Genomic DNA, 20,417 nt, shown 5'->3' on the forward strand with positions numbered 1-20,417 from the left:
GTTGCAAGTAGTAGAATATTGATTTTTTACTTTAAATTATCAAGAGTTCAAACTAACATTTATTCATAAATAACAATCAACTCTGTGTTTAATTGTCTTCTAGTAGGTCTGGTAGATGTAGCATTGTTCTTTTCTGCTTGTTCGGTGGGTTTCCTATGAAATCTTGATGGATTTATTCATAATACATTTTAACATCTACAATCAAAGCTTTCCTGGAGAACCAAAAAAAAAAAAAAAAACTTTGTATTTTTCATACACTGAATTCCAGAGATGTAAGTGTTAATATTATTTCATAAAAATACTTAAAAAACTTTATAATAAAACAATCAGCCACACAAGAATAATCAGCAGCAGTTGGAACTCATATGCCTTTACATTGTACAGCCACATACATCATTGTATTTTATTATGAGTAAAAAAAAACCCACAAATGAATGCTCAATTTCAGAATTTTCTAAGTATTTCTCAAATGAAAATCTGAAAAGTTTGACATTCTTTTGTATTCAGCACTTGTAAATCAATACTTTTAGGACCAGGCTTTGATGCAATTACAGCAGCAAGTATTTTGGTGTATAGCACTGCCAGCTTTGCACATCTAAAAATATGCTTTAATTAATACTATGCCATTGTTGCTCTGTCTTTGTGTTTAGAAATGTTGACCTGTTGAAAGGTGAACCTCTGCCTCAGTTTCGAGTCTTTGCAACCTTCCAGTATTGTCCTGTATTTAGTTCTACCCAATCAACTCTGACCAGCTTCCCTGTCCTCCTAATGAAAAGCTTTCCCAAAGCATGATGTTGCCACCACCATGTTTCATGGTGGGCATTGTGTGTTCTTTTGTGCAGTGTTAGTTTTCTAACACATGGCATTTTTTGCATGTAGGACAAGACGTTCATTTTTGGTCTCATCTGACAAGAGCCCTTCATGTTAACTTTGTCTGCTACATGGTGTTGGGCCCAGCCATCGAAGGGACAAAAATGACTGAACTGCAAACAAGAGAAAAAAAAAGACTGGTAAAAACACTAAATTCCAGAATGCACAGTTTTTAACCATTCTCATGCACAGCTTGCAGGAAGTTTCACAGCTGGAATCCCAGTGATGTCACAGAGATATTAAACTTTATGCACAGCAGCAGTTTTTTCTCTTTGCCCACAGGCTCCACAGTTACCATCCCCCTGGTACAAGCCAGCTTGTTCCCTGGTCTTCATTATGCTTTTTGCTTACTAATGATCTCAAACCTGTGTGGAGTCCACATAAGTGCTGTATTTATTCTGTGGTTTAATGACACACAAGTGCACTCTAATCAGTTGACTTTTGAAAGCAATCTGTTGCACTGGTTTTATTTGGTGGATATCAGAGCTAAGTGAGCTGAATACAAATGCTCAATTTTATTTGAAAAACAAAATCAAACTTATTTATACTTCACACATATGTGCTATTTTGTGTCCACCTGTCACATAAAATTCCAACAAAACCTAATGAACACTGTGGTCGAAAAATTATAGACTGTGAAAAATATGTAGGGTTATGAATAGTTCTGCAAGGCACCACAATAAACCATATTTTGATATCCGTTTTGGACAGGTGATCCATTGACAGCCAGTAAGCCAGGCCTGATCTTTATTTAATTTGGGACCTTATTTGGTAATGTTTTCCCTTCCCTTTTCTGGAATGTAAAGCAGGGATCTTTGCAGTTGTACTGATGGATTTCTTCAATGGTCTGTCCACTGTCTGCCTCTCTGTCCTCATGGTTACAAGAAGCTGCTCAAATTGTTTGAGTACCAGAGGTTTTTTGTGTCCTCATATTCAGCAAACGGAGATAGCATGGTCACTTTTTTACCGCAGTATTGTTGAAATATGGCATTATCATTTACTACAGTGGAAAATTATTCAAAACAAAAGACTAAAACGATATTCAGTCATAAACACTGTAAGGATTAGGAGAGCAATCCGTATACAATAGAGTGAGCTGAATAAAAAAAATAGCAAGGATAGTAAGGTGTCATACTTAAGAGCTTAAAACTAATAACACAGCCTTGAAAGACTGTATTCATAATGTACCAAAATCACATAGGATTAAGAGCACAGAGCATATTCACTCTCTTGTCTCTTGTGAATCCCCTAAACAAGAGTTTGTTGCTACTGGCCCTTAACCTCTGTTACTTTAAATAGTGCTCTCTCTCCATGCTGGAGCAAACAGACACTGCATTGCTTGATGCCGCTTTACAGTGAAAGTAGGTCAGGGTTTCTATACACAACCCCAGCTCACCCAACGTCCTGGGGAAAAACATAAACACACCCACATCAGCAAGAAAAGCTTTTCATTGTTTTGTTGTTTAAATGAGGAAAGAGATGCATTTCATGCTTCAATCATTTTTATTTTCCATTTTCGTGGAGCTTGCGCCTAATTTGGTGTTTAGGCACGCTTGGCGACGTCATATAAAGGGGCAAATGACAGCCAAGAACTGTAGCTCCGGAGGGTAACAAAAGGGAGACAATACTTCCTTCAGCTGGTATTCCTGCTCCTCGATGTTCTCAGCCATTGTGTAGATTCTCACCTGCAAATGCAAATGTGCTATCATCTATGTCTTATCTATGTATTTCAGTAGCTCCAAAGGAAATATTTCCCAGTTTCCTTACTCTGATCTTGTTGAGTGACATCTTTTTAGTCAACCTGATGTGCAGGAGCCTTCCCACAGTGCGGACATCCAGAAAAGCCCAGATTCTCAGATCTATGAGGCATTCACACACATTAACTAACTCTAGCAGCTCATCGTCCAGTGATTTTCTGCGGTTGCTCAGGTCCAGTGTTAGACTCTACAGAGAGACAAAAACATTTCTCTTTGCATTGTCTTGAACACAATGAAATGGTTTACCACTGCGATTGTTCTTCCAAAAAATTGTCCTCGTGTTTGTTTTTGCTTTTTTTTACACTCAAATGTTTCAGATCATCATCCATATGATAAATAGTATAAATGTTATAAATAGCAGATGTCATAGCCCACATCTCCCTAATTGCAGTGAATATTTTGAAAGCTGAATGGCTGAAATAGCAAGCATGTATGCAGAGGTCCAAACAAAGCCCAACAAGATCTAGAGTGTGATCACCGTAAGGAGTTATCTTTGTTGAAACTGTTCTAGGCAACATTTATATATTTTGTAAGCCTTGACTTGTAAGTCTAACAATATTTCTATATTGCCAATAAGCCAAACTTGCTTATAAGCCAAAATTTGTCACTCACACAACCTGCGATTATCTGACAACTTTTCTACCACTGTCAAGCCTCTTTGCATTATGTAATGCGACTTTCTCAGCACCCTGACCTGCAGGCTTTGTCTGTAGCAGGGGAGCATGTTTTGGAGCAGAGGTTTAGCGTTCCAGTTTTCGTCTGCTGAGTAGAAAGCAGTCATGTTGTACACCATAAGGGGAATCTCAGGCAGCAGGATCCTCACCAGCTGCTGTGAGTCGATGACTTGTTCCACTGTGAGAATGACTTTCAGATCCGGGCAGCTGGACATCAAAGTGGCCCATGAGTAACCTTGCACCACCTTGAAAGAGATAATTTAGCACTTGCAGTTTTATTATCTTCTTTGGCTTCCCGTTGAAATATGGACTGGGTAGATGTGTGTCTTTGTACTGAGCTGTTCCACTTTAAGCTTTAACACAGACAATAATCCGTGACCCATATCTTTTATTTCTGCTTACCTGTTGATGTGGCTCATTCTGAGTGCAGAACAGTGAAAACCTTTGCAGGATGTTTCCTCTGCCATATTTGTACCTTCTTGCTCTGTTACTTTGACTGAGAGCCAGCAGCAGCTCATCTGACAAACAGGAGTAGCTAAGGCCCAGATGGGTGAGGCCTTGCAGCTGTTGCAGCATATGAGGTATGTTGAGGTTCAGGTGGTTAGGCACAGAGTTTGAAAAGAAGCCCCTCAGATCTAATGAAAGGCCGCAGAGGGGAGAGAGGCTTCTCTGGTTTTGTATTATTGCAGAAATCAGCTCCAAACCCTGCGGGTTGAAAGAAATAAAGTGGGTTCAGCTGAAATTATTGTAGTTGCTATTATGGCTGAAATTGAGCAATTGTAGATTGCCATTATATTTAACTTTTGAAGTAGAATTTGTCCTAATGTATTATTTTGTTATTAATTGCTTAAGTGATTTACTTCAGGCAAACAGATGTGCTCATGACCATATGTAGAGAGTTGTCTTTATATCTGTGCAAAGATTCAGGCCTTAATTTGGGGTAAAACCCTAAATTCCTTTGTAGCAAGTATGATGACACTAAATATACAGTTTTAATAAACTGGGAGGGCATATTATTAACTCTAGAACATTCCCTCCCTCCAAAATACAATTAAATGCAAACATTAACAAAAAAATATTTTTTTTTCTACAAAACTTGCTTTCAAATTGTTTACAACTAAGGTAGCTTAGCAACTGACAAGTTTTGACATAACTCAATCACATACAAAACCTTTTGTCCTAAATTATCGTATGCAATACTGATCATTTATATTTATATATAATACTTTTTCCATAATTATTGAATTACATCCTTCTCAAAAGAAAGCTTTTAGCTCCTTGCATATCATGTAGGACAGATTAAAGATTTATTGTGGCTTATGAATCCAATGGAGTCCTCTTATATTAAAATAAGGTCTAGGGTCCTGCATCCACCAGACATCAAATAATGCTTTTTAAAGATTGCCATTGATATGGATCATGTGGATCATTTTTTAGTGTTTTTTTTTTTTTTTTTACAATGAATGCCATCAATAAATTCAGTACTCAATATGCTTAGCAAGTGTGCATTTTTTGATGAAAAAGTAGATTTTACTTGTAAATTAGATTTTTTGTTTTGTTGTTTGGGAGGTTGGGTATTATCCATGCCTGTGCGTATAAACATTTTTTGTTATTTATGTATTTTTTTGTAAATAAATTGCTTCACCTGTACATATTTGCAATATAAAAAAGATTTAAGTGATAATGTCAGTATTAACTGCCATCCTCACCATACCTAATAGTTTTAATTAATTTTATGAATTATTTTTGAACTGCTTAAATACCAATTTTCGTGCTTGAATTCTTACTTCATTTGTTGTTTTTTTGTGGGAGGGGGTATTATAAAAACGTGTCAAAAAGTGGATGTTTTTTTCCATCCAATATAAACAAATTTGTAGCTTTACAGTACATGAGTAGCAAACCTACAATTTGTGAGGAAAACATAAAACACAAAATTCTAAAGGGATTTTCACAGTATGAAAAAAATTAAAAACCAAATTATAACACTGGCTTTGTTTTTAAGCCCGTATTAAATGGATTCCAGGATTCATTCATTTATTTACAAAACTCTTCATGTCAAGTTGTTTGCACATTTGGTATCTGTTTACATGTCAATGCACCTGTTTAAGAAAACTTTTATTGGCAAGTTTTTTTGGAATGCATTTACCAGCTCTGTCCCGATCCGCATCCCATTTAGGCAAATGTTGTTCAGTCTTGAGGCACTTCTCAAGAGAAAATAAATCAGTTTGTCAACCACAACATTTCTGAGGCCCCGATCCCAGGAGGATCGGTCCAGCTCCAGCCTCAGAATTGAGAGGGACTTTAATGGGGCTTTTACTCTGTGGGAACAAAATAATGTTCAGTCTTGTGAGGAAAAGTCTCTTTGGAGCCTGATTTCAGATTTAAGACCGACGTTTAAGATGCAAATTGTTTTACCTGACCAGTGCATTCAACAGTGCACAGATGGTGGAATGCAGACGCTGGGCCACCACCATGGATCGTGGAGGACACACAGTCACCTCCAAACTTTCCAAGAAGACTCCCAGATTTTCAGCATAGCCCTTAGCCGCTACGTATTCAGACGGTTTGAGAGAGCGATGACCACTGAAGTGGAAAGAGCGGCAGCGCCATAAACAGGGCATGCGCATGATGTTGTGCCAGTGATGACACACTAGAGCTGCCTTGCTGCGCTCATCGTCAGATAGATATTTGAAGGTGTGCAGCAAGCAGGTATCAGGTAGCATCTCCCACTGACCTATCTTCTCAGTGTCACAGCTGTCTACATGCATTGTCTACACGTTGTCTTCCAACTTATCATAGGAGGAAGGACAAACTTCTTTCCAGAATCTGTCTTTGTAGTTCTCCACGATTTATCTGAATTTCAAGATTTAAACAGCTTGTTGTCTCACAGTAGCAGCCCGTAGATATGGGTTCCTGTGGTAATCCAGTTCAAAATGAACAGGAAATGTCAAAGAAATCACAACAATCAGAAATTAGATGTGAGTTAAATATTAACCTGTCCCATCTGGCAGAACATGCAACTCAGAAAAGTACTGGCTATAGAACTATTGGGTTCTGCTCCATCACAAGGACTTAGTTCTAAGATTAGTTCCATATACACATCAAAAGAAAATAGTCAAATAGTTAAACTGGCACAACCTCTAAAACATGCTTTATTCAAGGCTTATTTGGTTACTAATACTCCCACACAGATCTAATCATTGAAGTTCTGTTTCCCAGAGGTGGAGCCTAGTCATTTTTTGCAAGTAATAAGTAGTCTAAAATCTCTCCATTTAAGTCCCAACGTAAATAAAAAGTCAAGACGTGTAAATCCCGAGTCAAGTCCAAAACTTTGAATTTTGAGTCTTAAACAACTAAACAGATTAACTTAAATAACAGATAAATACTAGTTATTTAACCAAATTAGCCTGAACAAGCCCTAAGTTGTGTTGAATTAAAAAAATCTGTTCTGTTCGAAGAATGCATGAAATTCTTCATTCATAAGTATTTTTTGGTTTAGGCTTCCCAAATAAACAAATTTGCTGCTGGTTAATTTATTTATGTCATAACAACCAGTAGCAGTTTCTGATATGGGGGATGTGGCTGTCTGCCCAGGGTGGCATTGTTCGCTGAGGGCTATGAAAAACATCCCTGTATAAGTTGTACCTTTGAACTCAAAACAGGAGATAGATTCCATAGTTGTTCCCAAACTGAGATAGAACATGGACAAATTTAACTCTGTTTATGCAAATCTCCAAAAGACTATATCAAAGAATGCATACTGTATAATAAATATGTTAAAGGATTATACTGGAACTTGTCATTTACAGAAACTATATTTACACAAACATAATGCAGCAAGAGGTAGGGGAGGGTTAGCACTGCATCAATCTTTGCTCCATATAGCAAAGAGAATTTCAGGTTACATTCTCTGGTATCTCATTAAAGAAATTTAGCAAATTTTAAAATGTGCATTTTTACAACTGTAATATATAGTGTCTTCATATCATTAAATGGCCCTGTGATTGCCAAATCCATGGCCACACTCCAGTAAAGTTGAATAACTCTCATGCACCCTCATTGTTCATTCATCCAAACACAATGATACACTTTAGTTTGCAACCAAGTTTTATTGAGGTGTTTAAATGCATGGGTTCTACTTGTAAGCGCGCACATTTGGTTCACAAGTATTTTTATCAACTCAGTTTGATCTTTGATTTGTAATTTTTGCTAATTCTTGTTTGTTTTACCGGTTTTCACCTTCCATGATCCCTGGGAGTTTGGCCAGGGCTCAGAGCACCTAAATACCTGTTGGAAAATTTGGACTGCACCACCAACTCCTGCTGGAGAGGGGGAATTTGTATTTTCTTTAGTTAAAGTAGCTCTTTTGTATTTAACTAGAGATTTGTATTTAAAGTTTAGTGGTTGTCATTTCTTTCTTTAGTGTTCAAGTTTAACAAACTTTACTGTACTGTGCTGTTTCTTGTTGTTGGTGTTTGTATTCTTTAGTCACCCCTATTGTGTTGAAATGGTCTGATCAACCAATATATATATATCCTCGTGTGTCATGTCAACAGGTCAGTTGGTTTGCTCACATTTTTTTGCCTGCGTTTACTTTTGCTTATTTGACCTCTTTTGTGAGCTCAGTTGTCATTTTTGCAGTTATAACTTTTTGGGTTAAAAAAAAAACCTTATTTTTCTAATAATTTCTGTGACTCGTCCTGCTTTTTGACTCGGTCACTCACAGGCCCATTTCTTGTTATTTATTTGCACAAGACAGATGTGCATAACAGTTAAGGTGCAAAATATTTCTTATGAAGTTTGTGTTAGAGGCTGTGGATGGGTTTATGTTTTGCTTTTCTTTGATAAATAACAGCCATTTCGGGTGTTCTTACAGTCACATTATACAAAATATTCATTCATAAAGGCATTAAAGGAAATTTTTATGTCTTTTTTATACAGTTGTACTGATTTGTTGTTCACCTTTTGCTTTAACATTTTGCTTATATTTTTATTTATACAGTGATATCAAATAAATCTGATTGTAAATGACTAAAAATAAAGTGAAAAGTTTGTCAGAAAGTCTGAAAAAGAATGACCAGTTTATGCACATTATAAACAGATCTTATATACTTTCAACAAATAATGTACAAAACAAAATCAACATTACTCTAAAGTTGAATGATGTTAAATTATGAAATTAAACACTTTTTGGTTTAGTAAGATCCTTTAGTGTCCTGTGTGTTTATTTCTGTGTTTATTAATAATCTTTCTTCATCTCCTCACTCAGGTGCGCGGGATTTTGCCGATTAGTTTCACCTGGTTACCATGTTGCTAATCTCCACCCCAGCAATTTTACTCAGTTTCCTTCCCTCATTGTCAGATCCTTCCATTAGCTGCTGTGTCTGTACCAGGTCTCTTGTTGCCCTACCTGTTGTTCAGCCTGTCATTGTCTTTCCCTGCTTTCTCCAGTTCCTCTTGTGTTTCTGCCAGCTGTTGTAAGTTCTTTTTCAAATAATCTCACCATAAATATGAGACGTCAGTTCTCCTGTCTGCTCCTGGGACTTATTCCACCACAACAAAAGGTGATTGACAATAGAAAAAATAACACAATTATTTGAATATTTTTATTAATTTTAATTACCTTTTATTTCTTCAAATGGAGCTTTCACTTCTTTATATAAGGTAATGCAAAAAGATCTGAAAATTTGACATTTTAAATGTAATGTACAAGGAAAGTGAAAAATGGTGATCTTCTAACAAATGATGAATACAAAAATATGTAACTATTCTATATTTAACGGAGGATAGTAAAGACTTGACTGATGGATTAAATGAATTAAACATTAAGTCAAATTGTCATATGGAATAGACATAATGTTTCATGCCTACTAAACAATTTATTTATCTGAAGGAAACTACACAACACCCCAGGATGCAAAGATTTTCCTGAGAATTTTGTAATACAGAAGATTAATGCAGAAATATAAAAGTCGCATTTTTCTTTCACAGTGGTTAATTTTCTTTCTTCGAGCTCCTCGGCCCATCAAACAGAAGACACTTTGCCTGTGAAGTGAGAAAGATGTTTTTAGTAATGAAAGATGATGCTTGTGTCTTTTTGCGAGCATGTGTGCCAACCTCATGCCAGCGCAGTGTGTCGGGGGGCAAGCCCAGGTGGCAGTGTGGACAGGTGTCTGTCTGATCGACCATCTCCTGGTTTCTGTGTCCCCAGCAAGGCCCCTCGCTGCCCCACAGGGGGCGACATGTGGAGTGGGAGGAACAGGCCACACCAAAGTGAGGTCGGGGATCTGTCTGGTAGTTCATTTTCTGGCCACTAGACGGCAGAGGTGATTTAGGATCCAAGTTTTCCTGAAAGACAGAAGAGACTTATTGCATGCTGCAAATAACTGTTCATAACTAAGCCATGCTTTCCGTTTTGTAGCTTAGATTTTACATTTCCACGTAAGCAAACAGACTGATTTCTGTGGTGAAACCATACAGTATTTTAGAGGTGCCTTCCTCCTATAATTGCATGCTTGCATTCAAAAAAGCAAAGTGAGACTGTTTTAGGGCAATTTAATAAATGCTTAAATTCTTTAATTTAACCTAATTTAAGAGTTTTTAATAGACACAGAACAGGTTAAGGTTAAATTTAACCTGGGTATCTATGTAATTACAGTCAGATCCATGGCTAAGCGTAACAACGTTCTTGCTTAAATGTTTCTGCAAATAACTACAATAATTGTCATATATTTCTTTCATTGTACAGTTCTGTCTTTATTAGTTTCAAAGGAATGTACCTTGTTTCATCTAAAACACTAAATGTACATCAAAAAGGAAAACAGAAAAATAAAGAAATGAGCTGAAAAAGGGGGCGAATTGCTACATAGCTCAGAATAAGAAAATATGAGATCAAAAGCAAACAGTTGATCTAAAGATGAAAGAAGATTTTAGTATTTTCAGTCAGTGAGATGGAAAAGAAGAGTTTTATCAATGATTCAAGATCTGCATACTGATTTTCGTAACAGATTTACTGAAGTGCATGATCGCACAAAAAAAAGGATTATTTTTGTAGTCAGGATTTCTGAGAAGAGTTGGAAGAGTGTGGAAGAGGTTAACAGTAAAAGGAGTTTGAATTTCACCAATTCATATTTGATCCACAAGCAGAGCAGGTGCCAACCTTTAAAGTCACAAGAATTTGAAAAATTAAAAGGCCTCCCACCTGTCAGCTTGCGTCATCATTCACCCTTCTGCTGTCAGATAATTGATATAGAACAATGAGGAGAAGGCTGCAAGGACAAGGCCATAGATCTCCTAAAAGGCCACCAGGTCCTGCTTGATATTTACAATAAAACTTTGCAAAAAGCGAATAGCATTTTGTCAGATGAGACAAAAAAATCCAATATGTTGGTTTATAGTATTATAATGACATGAAATGACATGATACAGTTACATCTTAATTGCGTCGAGCAAGGCAAGACATTTGGAAGACAACTGCCCAGAACATACAAATAGTTTTACTTTGGTTTACAGAAGATAATACTGATACTCAGAAGCGGTCAAGTCAGGATGATAGCTGTGAGGGACCCCTACGAACCTCACATATAAAGCTGTGTATATCCTTTAAACCAAAGAGCAGGACTGATCAATATGTATTCTGAACAATAGCTGCAGCAATGTAAGCAAGGGATTACATATTTTAGGCACTTTTGTGCAACTAATGCATAATTTAGACATTTTTTAAATAAGCCTATGGGTTCTCAGAGGCACATGAGTATGTATTTACCACATTCTCAGTGATAAAATATGTTCAGTCAGAAATATTACCTCCTGTTTAGTAACTCTGGGATGAGACTCTGAGTCTAGAGACCTCAGACAATACCAGCAAGGCTCACATGGGACACCTATAATAACACAAATTACACGATGCATCAGACCAGTATTCAGTATAACAGATGTTTCTTTAAGATAAAAAGCAACATATGAAGGCTAATAACATAAACTCCCTAAAGTTCCCACATAGTGCTTAGCACAATTATTCACACCCCTCGAATTTCTTTTATGTTTCGCATTGCAACCAAAAACTTTAAAGTATTTTGTTAAAACCTTATTTGATAGACAAACACAAAGTGAAGGATAGCTATAAAGTGGAAGGATTAGCAAATAATCGGAAAAATGTTGTGTGTATTTATGTTCAGCCCCCTGTGCTCTGATATCCCTAAAATAAAATATAACCAACTTTCTACTGATCTAACTTAGTTAATATAGCCCACAGCTGTTCTGTGAAGGTCTCAGTGGTTGTTAGTGAACAATCAGCATCATAAAGACCTAGGTACACAGCAAACATGTCACAGAGAAAGTTGTGAAGATGTTTAAAGCACAGATGGGTTGTAAAACTACATTTCAAGCTTTCAACATTTCACACAGTACTGTTTAATCCATTATCAGAAAATGGAAAGAGTAAGTCACAACTGCAAACCTACAAAGACAAGACTGTCCACCTGAACCTCACAGGCCTGGCACGGAGAGCATCAATCAGAGCACCATTAAAGTACTTTGAAGTTTGTAGTTTTAATGTAACATGAACAAAAACTCAAGGGGTGTTGGTTTATTTTTTAAGGTACTGTAAATCAGTTGAGCGTGAGTCTGAATGCTTTTAAGCCAGGGCTAAACTGTGGTTCTGATTATGAAGTAATTTCTGGTGGAATGAGATAAGTTTGGATCTTTAATGTCAATGTGCTCAAACAGGGAATCTATTGTGTCAATATATAGTTTGTGTTTATGTGTATCTTACTTTGTATGGTGGAGGGATAAGATGACACTGATGGGGGGCTCATGTCCTCCCCTGTTGACAGGTGGCTCTCTGGGAGGTAGTCCTCCTCGCCCTGTGAGGCTATAGCTATCATAGCTTCCTGCGCCAATGTTTCTGCAACACTGCTGCATTGTTCCTCTAAAATCTATGACCATCAGTCACATAGACCAAGCAACACCAACAACAGAAAAGCAAAACATAAAAAAATGATCTCATCGGTGCAAATGTTTTTGTGGCTCATCTGGGTTTTACCTCTTCATCACAAACTCTACTGTTATTCCTGCTGGTTTCCTCTGGTGTCTGGATACTTTTAGACTCGATTTCCTCACTGCAGTTTTCAGTCAGTTTTTCTGCCTGGACAGACGTTGCCTCGCTACTTTCTCAAGGAAAAGGAGCAGAATTGAAAAACATGCCCTCCTAACTGCTCGACAAGAAGGTCATCAGCCGTTCAATCATCTGCAGCTTAAACCAGCTCAACCTCTACTGTTACTCTGAAGGCGAGTGTTTGATTAGTCTTAAACATTCATCCACCCCTTGCCTTACCTTTCTTCCTCCATCCCTGCTCAAGTGTCTCCCTCCCACTTCTTTTCCGCGTCTTGTTCTGTCTGCTGGCCTCTAGGCTCTTCTCCCCTTCCACTCTGTGTCTGAAACGGAAGCTCCAGTGCTCTCAATATTTCATGCGTCTGAATAGCTCACAAGCAGGTCTCTGTAAAGACTAATCAGATGAGGGCTCCGGTGTCTTTGAGGTGGAGTCTGGTTTGGCTTGAGTGAGGCCTGCAGAGGCCAGACATTTTCTCACTGCTCACACAACGTGTGCAAGAACCTCAAGAGTTGTGAATGTAATGTGTTGCAGATCTTCTAACATGTACATACTTTATATAAAGCGGCAGTTGATGATTGACCCTCTGTTTTTACATGATTATAGTGTTTGTATGACTGGATGAAGAGTGTTTTTGTAGGAGTTTTGAATTGTTAAAGAAAAATAGTACGTTGAGAAATATAAGCACAGCAATGGGTTTATTTGGAAATATGGAATGTTCTCGCACAAATCTGCGAGATGATGTTTAGGGTAGAGTTGTGAAAAGGTATATTAAACAGTGATAAATGTGAATTCCTTCATCCATTCTTCCACATTCACTGGGATAAAAACCAGAGATAGAGATTTTTCACAGCTTTCTTCTCGTTCTCAGCTCCTCTTTGATTGCAGAGACACATCCCACCAGCAGATGGAGAAAGAGTATTTTCTTTGTGATATTTAAAATGTAGATGTATAAACATGAGCAAAAAAAGATTAATATCTCCCGAGGGGGTTTTGTTGTAGTCTTTTATGCTTTCTCATTTCTTCATTTTTCTATTTAAACCCCCCTAAGCACAATCATAATAGACAGTCATGTTGTATTATTAACACTTTAGCGGTGTGTTGATCTGAATTTGTGTATCATCATTCTCACAGCTTATCCAAATTACTTATTGTGAAAAAAGATTTGCATAGTTGTGCATGGCACTTTATAGTGGAAATTTTAGCCACCATTACCGTTAACCATCTGAGCTGTGAAATCTGTTTCTGTGCAAATGTCTGTCTGTAGCTCACCAACATTTGTGCATCTGTACGTGTCATTCTGTAAATGCGCAGCAGGTAATTTGTGTGTGTGTGTGTGTGTGCTCATGCGTTGTTTTTTGTGGGAGGAGGGAGACGATGGAGACGAGGAACATAAGTGGAGATGACTCACCAGTCTTTTGTGACAGTGGTGCAGAGTGTTTTCCACCCATTTTTTTCTTTCCCTTGGGGTTTGCATACAAAACAAGAAATGGAGAAAGGATAGAAGGAAAGGAGGGTAAGACTGGGCGTTAGGTAGCATTAGGGATAAGTGAGGAGGTTGTGGAGGGAGCATAGATAATTGTAGGAAAAAAGATGGTACAGATTGGGATAAGAAAGGCAAGGAAAAGATGAAAGAGGTGAGCAGGAAGATAAGGGGTGCACAGATCATAAACAAGGAGAGTGTTGCAGTGAAGGAGATCCTGGCAGTTCTGTGTCCTAATGGCTGCTGAAAGCATGTTTAATGGAGTGTATTATGTTCAACAAAGTTGCTATAAGGGAAAAACATGGAAAGTAGTGAGGTGAGATTCGTGTTTAATTTAAAATGCTTTCAGGTTAGGACTGCAAACAACTTTGTTGGCTGAACATGCATCTAAACAAAATAGAAATTCAAATCATTTTTGCATCATTAGTTATTTCTCCCCGAAAGTGGCAAGCTGACATCTTCTGAACAGGAGGAAAAGTTTAACAGTTTTCAGAAGCCTTTTTATGTACTGTAAGTCAACCAGTACACTGCCTTGAAAAGAACTGCTTAACCTTTTCCACATTTTGTCAAGTTGACCATAATGTATTATACTAGGATTTTATGTGATAGACCAACAGGAAGTAGCACATAATTTAAAGAAAAGGTCATGTGTGTCACGTTAAGGTAGATGAAGGACCCAAATGCAGAGTATAAAGGAGAAAAGAGGATATTTAATGAATAAATAAATATTACACGGAGACCAGGATGCAGAACACATGCAGGTAAACAGACATGGAGCCAGGTAGTTTAACAGGAGAACCAGGGAAGAACAATAACAACCAGAGAGTATAAATGCTAAGTATGGGTGGAGAATGGACCAAAGAATAAAGGGAGCTAATCAGAGGATAATCAGGAGCAGCTGGTGGAAGAGAGAAACTGTGGGCAACTAAGATAGGGAGACAATTAACACAGCAGAGAATCCAGGGAAACAACACAACATCTAACAGAAATCAATGACAATGAAACTAATTAAAGAACATAAACAGGGATGAATAAATCTACAAGGAAATACAAACTAAAACATCTAACTCAGGAATCCCAGAATGTAATCTAAACTCAAGAATGAATGATGGATCTAATAAACATGAATGAACTGAAATAATAGCAACATAAGTAGAGCAAACAGATAAGGAGCTCAAACTCAAAACCTAACAGATTGTGACAGCATAGTTTCAAAGTTTTTATAAAATAAATAACCTGAAAAGCGTAGAATGCATATGCATTCAACCACCTTTAATCTGGTACCCGTAAATAAAATCTAGTTTAACCAGTTACCTTTAAATCTCACCTAATATGTACTTCACCTGTGTTTAATCTCGATATAAAAACAGCTGCTTTGTGAGAGTTTCAGAGTCTGCTTCAGCTTAATTAGTGAACAAATAAAATCAAAGACCAAGAAACACGGAGGGTTAGGATTAAAGGGATAAAATCATGGAGAAATTTCTGTCAGGGTTAGGTTATAAAACAATATAAATAATAACAATTCAATAAAGCTCTGGACCCCACATGTAACACTGTTTAGTCCACTATTAGAAAATGCACAACTGGCACAATTGCAAACCTGCCAAGCCATCGCCATCCACCTTGAAAGGGAAAGTATTAATCAGAGATTCCAACAGGCCCATGGTAACTTGAAGGAGCAGCAAAGATCCACTGCTCAGGTAGGAGAATCTGTTGATAGGACAACTATTAGTTATACTCTCCATGAATCTAGTCTTTATGAAAGAGCAGTAAGGAGACAATCTGTGATCAATGGAAGCCATTATAAGCCCTGCCTGCTGGAAGCCATGTAGGGCAGACAGAAAAACATGTGAAGGTAGGTGCTCTGGTCAGATGAGACCAAAATGGACCTTTTTGGTCAACATGGCAAATTGTGTGTATGTGCGTGTGTGTGTATGTGTGTGTGTGTGTGTGTGTGAGAGAGAGAGAGAGAGTAGGGGCAGAGAGGACTAACATAGATGATCGCCAAGAACACAGCATTCATGGTGTGTTCATGTCAGGGGCAATTGTGGCTCAGGTAGTAGGAATTCATCCTATAATCGGTGGGCTGCCAGTTCGAACCTTTGCTTTGGGGTCTCTGGCCACTTGATTAAGCGCTATAGAAGTGCAGGCCATTCCCACGTGAAGCATGGTGTTGGTAGCACCATGCTTTGGTGACACTTTTTCTCAGCAAAAACATGGAAGCTGGCCCGAGATGATGGGAAAATGGATGAGTTAAATACAGTCGAATTCTGGAGGAACACTTGCGGAACCTGCAAAAGTCTTAAGACTGGGGCGGAGGCTCTCCATCCAGCAGGAGAATGATCCAGAACTTACTATTGATTTGTTGCGGTCAAAACATTATCGTTTTAGCTTGTTCAAAAATATTTATGTTGTTTAAAAATATTTCAGTCTCTAGATTACAAAAGCTGATCTAGAGACTGCAGGTCTACTCCAAAATGTTATAATTTCAGTAAATGTATTGACTCAGAGGAGAGTTATTGAATGCAAATTCTCAGCCCATTGTTGAAGATTTAAGTAACGTCTCTTTTTCCTTCCACTCCATAGTGATGCATTACTTTTCTGGTGGTCCATTACAAAACAATGGCAATACAATACATTGAAGTTGTGGCTGTAATGTGACAAAATGTAAAAGAAAATCAATGGATTTTTGTAAGGTATTTTATTTTTCAATAAACCACTTACAAAATGTAATCCAACAATTCATGTCAGCAGTTTTTCCTTTGTGTATGTGAATGCATGTAGTATTACAATCTCTGCTGTATATATTTTACACAAATAAGGGAGTCTCTATTTTGAGACTGAATCAAAAACAATTCCTATCAAACAGGACTCAAGGTTTAGCAGGGATTTTGTGGAAATTGTTCCACTGATGTTTTGGTGTTTGGCTGAAAGAAGTCTGCATTTAGCATCATTTTCTTATTATGCCCTTTTATTAAAATTTGATCTATATAACTACCATATGCTGTTATTTACCACCTCATTATTAATAATTGGCAATAATCAGCATACCTTTAGACAACCATTCACAATGCAAGATCAGATAAAATATTAGTCAGTCAGTCATTTTCTACTGCTTATTCCATAGTGGGTCACTGGTATCTCCAGCAGTCTATGGGCAAGAGGCGGGGTTCACCCTGGACAGGTTGCCAGTCCATCGCAGGGCAACACACAAACAACCATGCACACACTCATTCATACACCTAAGGGCAATTTAGAGAGACCAGTTAACCTAACAGGCATTTTGGACTGTGGGAGGAAGCAAGAGTACCCGGTGAGAACCCACACATGCACGGGGAGAACATACAAACTCCATGCAGAAAGAGCCCCAGCTGGGAATTGAACCTAGGACCTTCTTGTTGCAAGGCAACAGTGCTACCAACTGTGCCACCGTGCAGACCCTGATAAAATATTGTTTTAATAAAATAATATTGATTTAATGATTATATATAATGATTATAAATAATGATTTAAATAATGATTTTGCTGAATAATGATTTACTGAATAAAACCAACCTTCTGGATGACCAATTCTCAACGGTGTTTAATTGGCTGCCGTTATTTATTAAAATAATATTTAAAGAAATATTATTTTGAATAAGAACCAAATCTTTGAGAAATGAGGTTAATTGTGTTACTTAGTTTTCAAGTTTAGTAAAATAATATTTAGGGAAATATTATTTTCTTATATTTTTTATAATCTGCTACCACTAAGATAGCTGAGTTTTCAACATAAACAAAACCAAACGTCATAAAACGAAAAATGTTTAGATTATTTCACTCTAAACTACTTCTCTCTGCCCAAAACACAACCTCTTACGTGAACCATGCTGAGGAAAAGTTGTCCGGGCGATGAAGTTGAAGGAAGCATCCACAGTGAACAAAGGGTTAACTGCAGCTAACCTCCGTAGCTGTAGGGTGGGGCGGCTCGTTCTGTCAGCCGGCCAAACTGCACGTTACAGCTGTGAGCCGGTCCCATTGTCCTTCCTTCAGACCGGGAAAACCGCTCCACTCGGTGTTGTAGAGACAGGGTCTCTGCTGGGAACTCTCTGGAACACAGTTTACTTCTGTAGACCTCAGAGAGAAAAATCAAGCCACGCTTGTACCTTAATTACCCCGTTCAAGAATGAATACTGTATACATAAACAGCAATTAATTCCTACTTAACTTAGTGCATATGATCGCGTGATCGTATGACACTCTTGGATCCAGTTTGAAGAGTTATGTCTGTTTGCCTGCAAAGAGACATTAGCGCGCTGTGTCCCTCCGTCCAGTTCCTCTGGGGACCTGCGTGGAAGAGGTCAGTTTGTTGCAAAAGCGGGGTTTTTATTCGGACAGTGATGTCACAGGAAGTCCGCTGTTACCCCTTTTCCTGGCTGTGCTGGAAATAGGTTAATGGGATTTATTTTGAAAGTTCCAGAAAAGTTCGTACTGGCCTTTCATTTTGTACCCATGGCTGGGGTCCCAACAGGTGAGCTGGAGTGAGGAAACAGTTGCAATTGTCTAGCAATGTAGTTGTCAGAATAACTATGCATCATCAATAGTCACAGTTCTGCCAGAAAGAAGCCTTTCTGAGAGTTGAAATGCCCTGAATTGTTAGTCTTTCAACAGCAAGTGGTGAAGATGCGTCAGTAGATCCTGTTTTTCTTCAAGAATCCACATCTACAATTGGAGTTGTATCACATTCATAATTGGAAATTGATCAATAAATGTTTGCCCCCTTATGTATTTCTTCAGTTTTTGCTTTTTTGCCACACGTTTTGGGACCATCAGATACATTTTGAAAAAAAAAATCACCTGAGCAAATACAAAATCATTTTCAAATAAACATGTCTTTTATTAAGGGAAAACACTATCTTGTGATTAACCATATTGTTTGGTTCACATTCGCTTGCCACACCCAGGCTTGATTTGTGCCAGATCTGTAGAATTAAGAAATCATTTAAATAGAACTAGTCTGACGGCATGAAGTAGGCAAAAAGATCTCAAAAAGCAACATATCATGTTTCACTTGAAATACTTATTTAAATATAGTTTTTTATTTACTCTGTTTATATTTGTCTGCTATAAAATTTTTTGATGATCAGAAACATTTAAGTGTGACAAAAAAGCAAAAGCGGAAGAACGCCAACTATTTTTCTATGGCGCTGTAATTATTTTTAAGGCTTTAATCTGAAACAACTAATTTTTGTGCTGATGACCATAACTATCAAATGTGCAATAACAAAGTTTGGACAATCAACTGCCCTTTAGGTAAAGTTATTATTTCTGTTGATTTTAAACATCCAAACAGACAGAAAACAGACTGGATTAAGTTAGGAGTCATTATCTGCCATTTTATACTTAAGTGAAACTATAAAGGATATTAATAGAGTTCCTTCTTTCATACAGCAACTGGACAAATCAGTTTGTATCCTTGGTTAGCAATGTCTGTCCACCTACCAACTGCTTTACTGGAGGTGACAAGCTCATTAGAGAGAGTAGTCATCTTGTGGTCCGAAAGATGTGGGTTCAATTCCAACTTTCTTCTGCCACATGTCAATGTGCCTCTGGGCGAGGCACTATACCTCAAGTTGCCTACTGATCTACGTATCTGTGTATGAATGTGTGAGAGCGATTGGGTGAATGTGGCTTTAGTTTAAAGTGTTTCGAGTGGTTGGTATGACAGAAAAAGCGATATATAAGTTCTGTCCATTTACTGGCAATTTAACACCACTTTCATCTGTGCCACAGGTTATGGGTTGTCTGAGTTCGGTAATCTGTTTCTTTTTATGTAGGTTATTCCTGTATTTTGGTATTTAGCTCAATATGTCTTATTTTAGTTCTTACATGTGTTTAGTTCCAGTTCCATTCCATCCTGGGGTTCAGAGCGGCTATGTTAGTCACTTTTTTTCCTTTGTGCCCTTTGAGTTTAATAGTATAATAAATTCTCTCTACACTTCATGTTCCTCCACAGCTTTTGCTCATTCAGTTAATCAGACTTGCCATATTATTGTTCTATTAATCTCTCCCTGTATTTATACTCCTGGTTTGCTTGCGGTCTTTGTCAGATCTACATGTTACACTCTTGTACTCCCTTCATGTTCTAATCTGTTTTTGTAACTCCAATTTATTTATTTTTTAATATAAAGTGTATTTAACTGCGAGTTCAACATTCACAAGAATAAGTTCTAAATTCGGCTTACTCGGGTTAAAATAAATTAATTGTTCACAGTTCCCCACCTAAACTTACAGACGTTTACAGCTTTAACCTGAACTCTTACTTATTCATCCATGCATCATATTTTGTCTAAAATATAAATATAGGTGTCATTTACCATTAGCTATGTTAGTCTCTCCTTTTGCTCTTGGTGATATAAACTGTATTTCATTATGACCAAATTCCTAACAGAGCTGCTTTCATTCATATAGCCACACATATTTAATTTTGATGGTTAGGGCATTAGCCTTCAGTTTTATGTAAAGAATCAGGTATTATAGTAAA

General features: G+C 37.5%; 2 protein-coding genes across 4 annotated transcripts; both read right to left on the reverse strand.

Moving 5' to 3' along the window:
- Window positions 1–23: 23 nt before the first annotated feature.
- On the reverse strand, window positions 24–8,609 carry LOC124876648 (F-box only protein 39-like). 2 transcript variants are annotated; one of them, XM_047379588.1, is made up of 6 exons: window positions 5,717–8,609; window positions 5,448–5,619; window positions 3,704–4,006; window positions 3,451–3,546; window positions 2,638–2,814; window positions 24–2,555 (listed from the first exon to the last, which is right to left on the reverse strand). In XM_047379588.1, the coding sequence occupies exons 1-6, from the start codon at window positions 6,067–6,069 to the stop codon at window positions 2,433–2,435; spliced, it is 1,224 nt and encodes a 407-aa protein (XP_047235544.1). In that variant the 5' UTR covers window positions 6,070–8,609; the 3' UTR covers window positions 24–2,432. The 2 variants fall into 2 exon arrangements, with proteins under 2 accessions (XP_047235544.1, XP_047235543.1); XM_047379587.1 differs by having other exon boundaries at window positions 3,322–3,546; window positions 5,717–8,509.
- Window positions 8,610–8,702: 93 nt separating this feature from the next.
- On the reverse strand, window positions 8,703–12,774 carry LOC124876650. 2 transcript variants are annotated; one of them, XM_047379592.1, is made up of 6 exons: window positions 12,636–12,774; window positions 12,345–12,465; window positions 12,075–12,237; window positions 11,108–11,184; window positions 9,419–9,649; window positions 8,703–9,346 (listed from the first exon to the last, which is right to left on the reverse strand). In XM_047379592.1, the coding sequence occupies exons 1-6, from the start codon at window positions 12,647–12,649 to the stop codon at window positions 9,296–9,298; spliced, it is 657 nt and encodes a 218-aa protein (XP_047235548.1). In that variant the 5' UTR covers window positions 12,650–12,774; the 3' UTR covers window positions 8,703–9,295. The 2 variants fall into 2 exon arrangements, with proteins under 2 accessions (XP_047235548.1, XP_047235547.1); XM_047379591.1 differs by having other exon boundaries at window positions 8,712–9,346; window positions 12,345–12,468; window positions 12,636–12,771.
- Between the last annotated feature and the right edge of the window lie 7,643 nt (window positions 12,775–20,417).

The sequence above is a fragment of the Girardinichthys multiradiatus genome, chromosome 11 (genome assembly GCF_021462225.1).
Source record: "Girardinichthys multiradiatus isolate DD_20200921_A chromosome 11, DD_fGirMul_XY1, whole genome shotgun sequence".
Taxonomy (NCBI): domain Eukaryota; kingdom Metazoa; phylum Chordata; class Actinopteri; order Cyprinodontiformes; family Goodeidae; genus Girardinichthys; species Girardinichthys multiradiatus.